Below are 13,157 nucleotides of genomic sequence, written 5' to 3'. Positions count from 1 at the left end.
GGTGGGGCTTCTCCCTTTATCTACCCCTTTGCCCTAGATACATGGCAAAAACAATGTGGAAATAATAATCTTACCCACTTTCCTGTAGCCCTTGAACCTTTTTGCCCTAATTAACTATGTAAAGAATGTCAAAAATAAAGGAAAAAAAAAAGTTATGGGAGTCCCAGAAGGTACAGAAAGAGAAGCTAGGTTTACAACTGTATTTAATCAAATAATGAAGGAAAAATTCCCTAATCTGGAGAAAGAATTGGGAAACAACATCCAGGAGGGGCACACAACTCCCAACAGGGTTGACCAAAAACAATCTTTACCACAACACATGATAATTAAGTTTCTTCAATGAACCTAAGGAAAAGATCCTTAAATTTACATGCGAAAAAAATCAACTGACACACAGAGCAATGGCAATTAAATTCAAAGGAGACCTCTCACAGAAAACTCTACAGGCCAGAAGAGAATGGAGCAACATATTCCAGATCCTAGAAGAACAAACTGTCAGCCCAGAATAACGTACCCAACAAAGCTTTTCTTTGCTTTGAAAATGAAATAAAATTCTTCCACAGTAAAGAAATGTTATAACAAAAGGCCTCTTCCAAATCTACCCTACAAATGATACTTACAGATGTTCTCTTCACAGAGAAAAGGAATAGCACCCACCAAAACCAAAGGCAAATGTGAAGAACCCAGTGAAGAAACAATAAAAGACTAAATCAATGAACAACCCACTAACAAATGACAGGAACAAATTACCACCTATTTATATTAACCCTGAATGATAATGGCTTAAACTCATAAATCAAATGTCAGATTAGTAGACTGGATTAAAAACGCAAAACCCAACTACTTGTTGTCTACTGGAGATACATCTCACCAACAAAGATCTGTCTCGTGGATTTTGATGTTTTTAGCTTCATTTCTTCAAAACCCTTTTTTTTCCATTAAATTATGTAATGACATATCATACAGAAGCATCATTTTCTTCAAAAAGGTTTTGACTTCCTTTTTCATTTCTTCAGCGAGACATTAGTCATTCAGTAGCATGTTAATTAACTTCATGGCATTTTTAATTTCTTTTTTTCTTTTTGCTATTGATTTTGTTTTTTGGCTTTTCATATAAGGGGATGCATAGTAACTGTGTAATGGAGACTATCACATTCAGTGGCATGTTGTTTAACTTCATGGCATTGTAAATTTCTCTTTTCCTTCCTGTTATTGTTTTTGTCTTACAGCTTTTCACCTGGGGGAATTTATAGTGAATGCGTAGTACAGACAGACATGTCCTTATGTGAGGATACTCTGATGTGTGCATCTCTAATTCCGGATCAAGGATGGATTCCCAGTGAAACTGTTGCATGTGTTTTGACAATGGGATGCTGGATTTTCTGCCATTGTCTATACCCGCAATGATGGATTTAAGACTAGCTGCAAGGAACTATGGGAGAACTCACTGGACGGGGGACATCAGGGGAAGGGGAGGGTTTATCCCAAGGGCAATGGAACTGTATCATAAAATGATAATAACAATAAAAAATAAAGCGGAACTAAAAAATTTTTTTATTCCAGCACAAGAATATACACATCAACCAATGGAACGAACCAAAGGAAGTTAATCAACACATAAATATTTGACAAATGAATGAAAAACAACACTCTTTGGAGAAAGGATAGCCTCTTCAACAAATGTTGTTGGGAAAACTGGAAATCTGAATGCTTTAAGCACGAAATCAGACCCCAATCTTAACACAAATCAATTAACAATGGATCACAAACTGTCAAATCACTAGAGGAAAACATTAGGGAAATACTACAAAATAGTGATACAGGCAAAGACTTCTTGGAAAAGACTCTAAAAGCACAAACAATTAAGGCAAAAATAGCCAAATGAGATTACATGAAGCTAAGAAGTTTCTACACTATAAAACAAACGAAGATGTAACTGACAGGAGAGAAAATGTTTCACATACATCTGATCAGGTAGTAACATCCAGAATATATAAGAAGCTCAAGAAACTTAAAAACAACAAAACAGACAGTCCAATTAAGGAATGAGCTAAGGATACAAACACGTAATTTTAAAGGATGAAATACAAATGACCAGCAGACGCATGAAAAGATGCTCAGGATCACTAACCCTCAGGGAAATGCAAATAAAAACCATAATGAGGTTTCACTCCACCCCACCAGAAAGGCTATTTTCCAAAAAATAGCCAATGTTGATGAGGATGTTGGGTAGAAGTACCCCACTGAATTACTGGTAGAAATGTATGAGCATACACCAATACAGAAGGCAGTATAGAGATTCCAGAAATCTGAGATATACCGTTATGACCCAAAAATTTCACACCTTGAGTGGTAGGGGAAACAAAATCGATCTAGAGAGTTATTTATTCCCTTATGTTTATAGCAGCTCAATTCACAATGGCTAAGACCCAGAAGTCCATCAACTAATGACTGGATTAAATTATGGAGTATACACATAATGGAACACCCTCAGCCATAAAAAAAAATGAAATTCTATCATTTGCAGTAAAATAGATACAACCAGAAACCATTAGGCTAATGAGACAAGCCAGTCCCAAAAAAGACAAATATGCTTTCCCTGATTTAAGTCTATTACATTTGAGTATATTTTTATTCTTTCTACCTTCGAACTTAATGGAAATATATTGGGCTTTCTTATTTTCAATTTTTCTTTCATTTTCTGTTTTTGTACTCTTCGTTCTCTAATTCATTTTCTAATTCTTTTAACCTCTTATAATATATTGGTTTTTTGTTTTGTTTTCATTTTATCTGTTTATTACTAGCAGCAGAGATGAGGCCAGTGCTTTGGCTTAAATGGCTAATCCTCTACCTCCAAGTGCCAGCATTCCTTAAGAGTGCCAGTTTGTGTCTCAGCTGCTCCACTTCCCATCCAGCTCCCTGCTTATGGTGTGGGAAAGCTGTAGAGAATGACCCAATGTCCATGTCAGAGACCCAGAAGAAGCTCCTGGCTTCAGATCACCTCAGCTCCAGCCACTGCAGCCATTTGGGGAGTGAACCAACAAATGGAAAATCTGTTTCTCCTTTTCTCTATAAATCTGCCTTTCAAATAAAAATAAATAAATCTTAAAAGAAAGTGAAAGAGAGAGCTCTATTCACATGTTTACTTCCTAAATGCCAGCAACAGCCAGGGACGTGGAAGCTGAGAGCCAGTAAGTCAATCAGGTCTCCAACATGGATGGCAAAAAAGCCACTACTTGAGCCTGCATGTGCGGCCTCCTGGGTGCATACAGCCAAAAGCTGGAATCAACAGCAGAGCCAGGTACTATTTAACCTAATCATGTAGTATTTAATTTTACTCATTGTATTTTCCAGTTCATTGCCGTAAGTTCTTTTTAAAATCCCTTTTAGTACTGTACTCCTATTCTTCTTCCTGGATAACTATCAAAATACATTTTGTAGATTATCATTTCTATTAACTCAAATTCTTAGGCATCTTAATGCTGCTCCTTGTGTCTTGTTATTTGCTTATATGCTCTGTTTTGTGTGTTTTACAATTTTGAACTCTAAGTTCATCAACAGATTTTGTCAGTGAAAAACCTGTGTGACCTGAATTAGAATACACCTTTATAGGGATTTGGCGTGGTGGCATGTCCCACAAGGATGCCAGTTTGAGTCCCGGCTGCTCCACTTCCCATTCAGCTCCCTTCTTATGGCCAGACTCTTGTGCCCTGCACCCAAGTCAGAGACGCAGAGAAAGCTCCTGGCTGTTGGCTTTGGACTGGTCCAGCTCTAATCACTGCAATTACCTGGGGAGTGAATCAGTGGCTGTAAATTCTGTCTGCCTGTCCTTCTCTCTAACTGCATTTCCAACAGAAATAAATCTCAAAAAAAAAAAAAAAATCACCATCTCCAGATTTTACACTGCCTCTCTGTTCTGATGGTAGTATCTTGGTTTAAGAGGTCCCAAAATAAAGAATAAGTACTATTTTTACCTAATCATGCTACCACGTTAATCCGTATTAATTTCTATCTTGTTCCTTAAGTGCTTTGCCTTACAAATCTAGTAAGATCTGCAGTATTTTGTAGCTAAACTATTACATTTACTTTTATTTGTTTTTATCACAACCATCTACAGTACTTAACATACTCTTCCAATGGCTTAAGTAACAGACTCATATGTTAAGCCCTGACAATAAGTCACATTAGACCAGATTAAAGAATGATTACAAATTCTTAGCAAACCAAGAGGTAGTTACAACCCTGACATTTTTAACCTTGATACTCCATGGAAGTGCTACATATATTACTTAGTGTAACAAAGCAGATGTAGAATTTAAGACATGTTTATTATACTTTTGAAAATGCAAATACATAAGCAATTCCCAATTCTAACAGAACAAAATTAAAGCTACATTACTATATTAGAGATAGCTAAGTAATATCTGATTTCAAAATTTTAACAAATTTTGGTAAAATGCATAATTTTTTAAAATTAAATATTTTAAAATATACACAGCCAAAAGCTTTAAGTAATTTTAAGGTACCTGAATGCAAAATAATTTCAGCACTTTCTGAATTAGGTATCACTTCAGTCATTAAAAGAAAAAAGCTATAGTCTTTAAAATGCAATTAAAATTCTAAAGTTATCAGAAGTTTATCACTCACCAAATAATGTCAGTTTCAGTATCCTACTACACTGAATTGCAAAGGAAAGGTCAGAACTATCAAAAATTGTGATAAGATCTCCATCTGGAATTTAAAAATAAAAAAATCAATTTCACATTTAGTTTAGCAGTAAACTAGGACATAGATAAAATTAATAACCAGAATTCTAGAAAATTAGAATCCCCCATAAAAACCTTAAGCAAACATTAAAGGATCATATTTGTTTAAAAACAATCAAGCTATTATTGTTCATACTCATAATCAGGTATTTATCATATACTCAAGTGAAAACACAGCTGCATTAAATTAGATTCTTGGTAGCAATATCACAAAATACTGGCTTAGAGTAAAAATTCAAGCAACATAAATATATTTATCCAGTTAAATTAATAACGACTTTCATAGTTCAAATCTTAATTCTAATACAACAAAAAGCAGTGACATAAATGGAGGTGAAATCACACAATAAAGACCTGCAAAAAAACACCAAGATTTTCCAGAATTGCATTAGTAAGCAGAAAGTGGAGCTTTTAGGGTTCTGACCATTTCAAATATACAAATAAAAACTATAATCTCTCCTCCAGAAAAATATTTATTCACAAAACAGCATATAAAAGACTGAAAAGTTCCAAGGATAAAAGAGTACTAAATATTGTATCACTTGTGTTTTTGAAAAGCTTTCAAAGAGTTAGGGTCTAGGAGATTCATGACAGGTTCAGACAGCAAAACCAGAAAAGAAGCCAAGAGACAGAGCTGGTCAGGGTCTCTACAAGGTATCTTGACAGAGTTGGGTAGAGTTTTGCCCTGGGCAGGCCAACAAGCTGCTCCAGGGATGCTCTGTTGCACCCATTTTTATTCAGAGGTAAATTTATTCAAAAGTCAGGTTTACAGAGAAAAAGAAAAGAGGGAGGGAGGGAAGGAGAAAGAGAAAGGCTGATCATCTTCTGTCTGTTGGTTCATTCCCAAATGGATGCAACTGCTGGAGCTGGCCAGGTCAAAGCCAGTAGCTTCTTTCAGGTCTTCCACATGGCTGGCAGAGGCTCAACAACTCTGGCCATCTTCCACTGCTTATCCCAGCCCATTAAGCAGAGAGCCAGATAAGAAGTAGAATGGCTGACATTTAAACCATAGAACATGGGATCCTGGCATCTATGTGGCAGCTTTACTCACTATGCCACAACATCAGCACGTGTGCCCAATTTAAGTGATTAAGAGAAAATACTGTGGTACACTGAGTTAGGACATCACCTGCTATGCCAGCATCCCATATGAGCATCATCAGCAGTCCTGGATGCTCCACTTCCTAATTAGCTCCCTGCTAAAGGCCTGGGAAAGCAGAAGATGGCCCCAGTGCCTTTGCCCATCTCAGCCATGTGAGAGACACTGATGCAGTACAGGGCTCCTGGCTTCAGCCTAGTCCAGGTCCTTGCTACTGGGACCATCCTGGGAATGAACCAGAGGAGGGAAGGTCACTCTGACTCTCCCTTCCTATAAACCGTTTGATAAATAAATATACATGTAAATATATATAACATACAAATATATTTTCATACTATAAACTGAGCCTGTACATAAGCATATTACACTACCTGAAAACTTTCTGCAATAAACACACATCTTCATTTAAACCAGCTTCTGTAATGAGTTCACCATAAAATCCTTATTCATTGAATACACACCAATATCACTTCCACTCTGGGATATACACATAGAAATGTGTGTACATATATATGTATATATATGTGTATCATGATATAGGACTACTCTTAAAGAACAAAATCCTGTGTTCTGCAACAAAATGGACACAACTGGAGATCGTTATACTCAATGGCACACCCAAAAAAGATAAATACCACAGTTTCTCTACTTTGAGGTAACCCATACACAGAATACAGAAATTACATAGGTAATATACAATAATATAAGTGAAATTGGCACTTTATTTCATTATTGTTTCTAGATTATGCCTAAGAAATAATGACATTTTTCTTACTTTTTGAATTCTTTATTTAGTGAAGGATTAAGCCTGTCATTATAAAGTACACTCAAACTATGCCACTGTAAAAATTAAAATAAGGAAGGAGAAGGAAGGGTGGGAGCAAGGGAGGAACACAGCGAGGGTAGAGTAGGAACTATCACTATGCTCTTAAAATTGTATATACGAAATACATGAAATCTGATCCCTTTATATAAGTAAATATACAACTATATGCATACATGTATACTTTAAAAAATGAAAACAAGTAATATATGAGCAGAAAGGAAAATGCTTATAAAAAATTCCAAAAAATCTGTAACAATAAACTTCAGCTACTTTTAACTTATAAAACAATTATATTAATAACCCAAATATCTCATTCAATAAAAGGAGGCCACTCAAGTACCATGAAAGGAGAAAACACAATTCAATGAATATGGACCCAAACACACACATATACCTATGGACTGCCTCTTAAAAATGAACTTCAAAAAGACTCTTACCTTCATCTTTATACTTTATTGTAACTTCATCATTACTCAGAAGTTTTCCTCTGAAAACTCGTTGCATCATTAGCACTAACTCATCATAAGTAATATCTTCATTATGAATGGGAATTCGTCGAATATCCTCCCCAAGTTGAGCTTTGATGATTAACTTCCCGCTTAGATCCAACTGTCCATTCATGGTGGATTCCAGGATGTTTTATATATGTAAGTCTAGAGAAAAACTGATAAAAGACACTTCTTAAAAAATAAAATATACCTTAAAAACTGAAAGCAGTTACTGTTAGGATCTAAGAAATTAATGTTTCCAAAACAGAATTACTGTGCCAATGTTACCATCTTCACATTACACTGATATGAAGGCAATTCTACTATGTTTCTTAAGTCTATTACTATCTTCTCCACATATTTAACTGCTAATCTCTGACATTACTCTAGATAGCTAACAGGTCTGAAAAAAAATTCCTGATCTTCCACCTAAAATTGCAACTTCCCCAACCCATTTAGGGACTGCTCCTTCCTTTCCATTGCTCAATATCAAACAGAGCAAAATAAAACCTTGGTCTTTCCTTTTTCTCATACCTTACATTTCAAACTTACTTTAAGGATCTTTCCAGAATCCATCACCTCACTATGCCTTCACTATGAACTCAATCCAACTCACTTTCACTCCTGCCTAAATTATTACAAAGACTGCTAACTGCTTTTCAATACACCCATATCCTGCCAAATAAGACCTAATGTCACTCAAAATCTTCCAATGAATTCCTCACTTTCTACATGTCCCCAATATCCATCCCTGCTACACTGATACTCCTCTTCTTGAAGCTTTGCACTTACTACTCCTTTTGTTTTGAACATTTTCAGACACAACTCTACAGTGATTCAGGCCACTAACCAAAGTTTTCCCTAACCATCTTGACGTGCTGTGCTTAGTACCTGATTTGTCCCAGCTACCCTACTTCCAATACAGCATCCTGTTAACATCCCTGCCAGCTCAAGTACTTGGGTCCCTGTCACCCTTAGAAACAGGCTAGGACTGGGTTTCCAACTCCTTGCTTTTGCCAGACCCAGTCCCTAACCCCAACTGCTGCAAGCATTTGGGAAGTTAATCAGCAGATGGAAGAGCTTCTCTTTCAAATAAAATTAAAGTTTAAAAGTGAAAAAATCTGTAAAGAAAAAAAAACACATACATACATAAAATGGCTTCCCTTAGGTCACATGTGCTGTAACAATTAATACATCAGCATCCCCTATCTGAGTGCCTGGGTCCAAGTCCAATTCTCACTCCTGACTGCAGCTTCCTGCTGATGTGGCAGCTAAGGGCTCACGTAGCCAGGTCCCTACCATCTACCTGGGAGACCTGGACTGAGTTTCCAGCTTTTCCTTCTGGCCCAGCCCTATAACATGCAAACAACTAGGAAGTGAACCAGCAGACAGCAAACTACCCATCCGCTTTCAAATAAGTATTTTGTAAAGGCTCCCCTATTACTATATTACCACCTTGCATTGTTTTTCTTCAAATCACTTAGCAATTTTATCAGACATTAAAAATTATTTTCACTTTCCCCAATGAAAGGTAGGAAGTAAATAGTGCCCAGCATATAATAATCATTGCACAATTATTAAAGAGAAAAACAAATACTGACTTCAAAACTCTAATAGCTTAAAAATCTAAAAGCTAACCAAGAAAAAACAATGTGAACACTACAACAGAACCTCCCATTTTCCAAAGAAAGATTTGTTAAGTATTCTGAGAAAGGATCAATGGGTGATACCTGACACGCTTTCTATTTATTATCACTTTTATTTGAAAAGCACAGAGAGACAGAGAGAGAGAGAAAAGAAAGATGTCAGTCTGCTGGTTCACTCCCCCAAACACCCACAGGAGCTGGGGCTGGGCCAAGCTAAAACCAGGAACTCAGAACTCAATCCAAGTTCCCAAAATGAGTGGCAGGACTCAAGAACCTGAGCCATCATCTCGTGCTGCCTTGCAGGCCATAGGCAGCTGGAAAGCTGGACCAAAGCGGGGTGGGACTCTAGCCAGGAACTCTGATATGGGCTGCAAGTGTCCTAAATGGCACCTTAACTGCTCTGTCGAACACATGCATGCCTCCCCTAGCCTCCACGTTTTCTAGTAAGACTGTCTACAATGATGCTACAAAGCCCATAACCCCACCTAATCAAGTGGGTGCTTACGAGCAGACTGTATACTTTAAGACAGAAATTAAGACAGTATCAGAACTAGTCACTAAATAATTTGTCATACAAAATTTCCCTTCTTGAGCTTTAATTTAATCTTATGAGGGGGTTATTCAGTATGACTGCCTGAAAATACTTTAAAATCGTACACTCCACTTCTCCTGCAATTCCATGACTACTAATGCTTAACATTTCTTCTCAAGGCCAGGATGTTCCCTGTGTTATCTATAATCACTGAGCATTTCCTTAACACAGCTGTTCCCCCTCTCCAGGCTGATGAAGGTGACGACCTCCCAGAGGCCACTCGGCCTTCTTGCTGGGACCTTTCTGTTTCCCACTGGCAACACCATGACATCTCTTTGCAGCCATTTCTCCACCTTGGTGTTTATGCATGAATTCACTCAAACAAATCAACCCTTCAAATAGTTGAAAAAAACATTCTATGAATCCTAAATCATCTCATGAATATTAAATATAAATACCCTAATGCTCTTTATGTAAACACCCCAGGTCTTTTCATCTGAGAAGCGGTGAGGGATGAGGAGTAAAATCATTTGGCCTGGCCCTTTCAAGGCAACTGCAGGTGGGACTCCAAATTCAATAAATCTGTAACAGGCTAATTTTTAAGCTGATAATTTCATACTGACTGAGAGCAATGTTTTAAAAACCCAAATGCCCTTGGCAGAAAAAAAGGTTCAGCAACCCAGCCTTAAATGAATGTTTCTAGATGGCTTCACCACTGTCTAGACACACTGCATCTCAATAAAGCTTTAATGAAACAAAGCGTTAAAAATATTACTCTAGGGGTTGGTGCAATGGTGACACAGACTAATCCTTTAGCTGTGGCACCAGCATGTGTCCCAGATGCTTCACTTCTAATCCAGCTCCCTGTTTATGATCTGGGAAAACAGCAGCAGGTGGCTCAAGTCCTTGGGAACCTACACCTAGGTGGGAAACCTGGAAGAAGTTATGATTCCAGATCGGCTAGGCACTCTTGTTGTAGCCATCTGTAGAGTGGCAGATCTCTTTGTCCTTCTGTTTGTAACTCTACCTTTCAAAAAAAAAAAAAAGCAATTTTTTTTTTTTAAGTATCACTCTAAAGTCAGTTCAGAACAGAGCAGACTGTGTTCCACTATCTGGATGCTTATCTTAATGCAAAATGCAGTTAGCTTTCTTATCTGCCAATTCCCACAACAGCTTGCTCATGAAGACTGTAATTAAAACCTCTGCTGGGCAAGTGTGGTGGTTCAACAGGCTAATCCTCCGCCTTGCAGTGCTGGCATTCCATACGGGTACAGTCCCAGCTGTTCCACTTCCCATCCAGCACCCTGTTTACTCCTGGGGAAGACAGTGGAGGAAGGCCCAAGTCCTTGGGCCCCTGGACAATGTGAGAGACCTGAAGAGGCTCCTGACTTCAGAACAGCTCAACTCCAACCTCTGCAGCTATTTGGGGACTGTACCAGCAGACAGAAGGCCTCTCTGTAACTCTGCCTTTCAAATAAAAAAATAAATCTAAACCAAAAAGGACCTCTATGAACTATCACTTCACCTGTTGGTCAAACCTGCCCTCCCCATTCAGGAAGCACTTGCTGAATACCTACTACATTCTGAGCTCTAAAATATATTACTTCAACAATGGCAAATATTCCATCCTGTCTGTATTGGCAGCCTGAGCACAATAAAGTCCTTTCAGTAAATCAATGTGCTTGCTGCCTTTCTCTACCTTACAGGATATGTAAACCAGCAATGTCTACAGGGACCAGGGTTTAGGCTCAGTCAGATGTTATTACCTCTTCTCAGCAGCCTTACAGCAAGTATTCAAAGGACTGTTTTCTTTCCCTGCACATAGTAATGAGGAATAAAACACTTTTGATATAGAGCGTGGAAGAAGAACACTCTAATATTAGGTCAGTTCTCAACTCAGACTTTCACCCGGTAGCTAAATACTTTCTCTAGGCAGTGAGCAAGTGGTTCCTCACATCAGATGTGCTAATTAAGAGGAAATCTCATCAACACAAAATGTAACTGATAATTTGGATGAGGAGGGGTGTAGTTCAGTTCTACAACCTTGAAGCTGCGCATACTTTCTACCAAGTTTCCCACAAATTCACTTCCAACGCTTCCCACTGACCATGAATCCCCTGCAGTCAAGAACCAAGCTTCCCTCCTAACAATGTAGCTTCATAGTCATCTCCTTAAGACAAACACATTAGCTTCCCAAAAACAATTTCTCTACATAATGGCAGAAATCTGGTTCTCTTTTCCCCTAAGAGCTAAGCCACTACTTACTAGACCCGAAAGTGAAATCCTCACATTTTCTTTTCCCAATTTGCCCCACTCCAGCCCTATGTCCAGAAACGACCTGATCACTACGTTGTGAGCTCTCCAACAGCTACACTTTTGTCAGCAACCAAAATAAACAGATATGCCCAAGGAGTCAAGGTATTCTTTAAAAAAAAAAAAAAAAAAAAAAAAAGCCTGCTCCTTGAACCAGCATCCACGTATCCACGTTCGTTACCAAACCTCGGCTTCCACTAACCCTACAATAAAGACCAGCTCAAAATCAGGGAGAAGGGTAGCAGCTCCCTTGCAGAAATCCTCGCCACGTCAGCCCTCGATTGTTCCAAAGAATGCAGGGGCCTGAAATCCTGCCTACACTCTATATCCAAGAATCTAAAGATTCCTGATACTGGCTATGTGACCCCAAATTTTCGAAGGCCCAATTTCATCCCGGGATATATCCACGTCTCGACTGGGATGAGTTCTTGCGATGAATACATGAGATCCACAACACTTCGAGGCCACAGCAAACTCGAAAGTTCGCAGTCGTCCTCACTGGAGACCCGGGCTGGGCCTCCAGGCGGCGCGTGATTAAGCACTGACACAGCCAACAACTAGGGTCCTCTCCAGCGACCGCCAACAAAGCTATTCCCACAGCCGCCACTTCCCACCCTCCCTGCCATTCCAAGGCCCTCTGGGGTGAAGTGTCGGCGACCCCAGGCCTCCCAGAGCGCCTCTCCTCTCTCGGACAACGGACTTCTTGGAGGCAAAGGAGAACCAGCACCAGAGGTACTCGCTACCCTCAACGTCCTCCCCACCCCACCCCCAAGCCGGTCCTGCGCCCCGGGCACCGAGAGTCACCTCCCTCCCCATCCCCAAGCTACGCCCCGCCGGCCCACCCCTCCGCTGCCCCTGGGGCTCCCCCGTCCGCGGCCCCTCCGGCCCCACCCGCCTGGCGCCGGCAGGTTCCAGCGAGGCCTTCCCACAGCGCGGCCTTCCCACAGCGCGGCCTGCGGGGCCGTACCAGCGGGCCGAAGCCGCCGCCTGTCCGCCGGTCCGCGCTGGCCGGGCCGGTGTGAGGGGAAGCTCGTGGCGGCTCGCGGCGGGGCTGCGCTCACGACCCGGGCCGGTCGCCTTCCGCGGCCGCCGCACTCGGTTGGCAGGCTCGCGCGGGGCCGGGCCAATCGCACAGACCCAACAAGCCTAGCGAGAGCTCGGGCCCAGTACGTGGCAGGTGGGGGAAGGCGAAGGGCGGAGCAAGAGCTAAAAAAAAAAAAATCCCGTCCTCTCGTTCCGCCTCTGAGCCAGCGGGCCTTCCTAGGCACGCATGCGCAGCGGAGGGAGGCGAGGCGCCCCGGCCCTCTTACTGGAGGAAGGAATGGAGGAACTGCCAGAGGAATGGATGGACGCATGCGCACGGCGTGACCGGGACCTTCTGGTTTTCCTGAAAACGTATTTCCTGCTTCTCGCCCGTGGGCGTGGCTTGGTGTGAGAGTCTGGACCGTCAGAGCCAGCCGAGTTTGGGCGTCTTTTCTAGTTTCGGT

The 13,157-nt window shown here is 40.4% G+C and overlaps 1 protein-coding gene across 4 annotated transcripts in view; it reads right to left on the bottom strand.

Annotated features, from left to right (window-relative positions):
- The window catches only part of TFG (trafficking from ER to golgi regulator), a 36,687-nt gene extending 23,814 nt beyond the window's left edge, over positions 1 to 12,873 (bottom strand). For 2 of the 4 annotated variants that reach the window (XM_058661807.1, XM_058661810.1), the window contains exons 1-3: positions 12,638 to 12,872; positions 7,129 to 7,355; positions 4,648 to 4,731 (exon numbers count right to left, since the gene is read on the bottom strand). In XM_058661807.1, the coding sequence (XP_058517790.1) occupies positions 4,648 to 4,731; positions 7,129 to 7,312 (268 nt within the window). In that variant the 5' untranslated portion in view covers positions 7,313 to 7,355; positions 12,638 to 12,872. Of the gene's footprint in view, positions 1 to 4,647; positions 4,732 to 7,128; positions 7,356 to 12,561; positions 12,577 to 12,637 lie in introns of those variants that run through there. The other 2 variants (XM_058661808.1, XM_058661809.1) reach the window with 2 other exon arrangements.
- Between the last annotated feature and the right edge of the window lie 284 nt (positions 12,874 to 13,157).

Source organism: Ochotona princeps, chromosome 3 (assembly GCF_030435755.1).
Source record: "Ochotona princeps isolate mOchPri1 chromosome 3, mOchPri1.hap1, whole genome shotgun sequence".
Classification (NCBI taxonomy): Eukaryota; Metazoa; Chordata; class Mammalia; order Lagomorpha; family Ochotonidae; genus Ochotona; species Ochotona princeps.
Note: the sequence above shows the minus strand (reverse complement) of the source record. Positions and strands in the feature narration are given on the sequence as shown.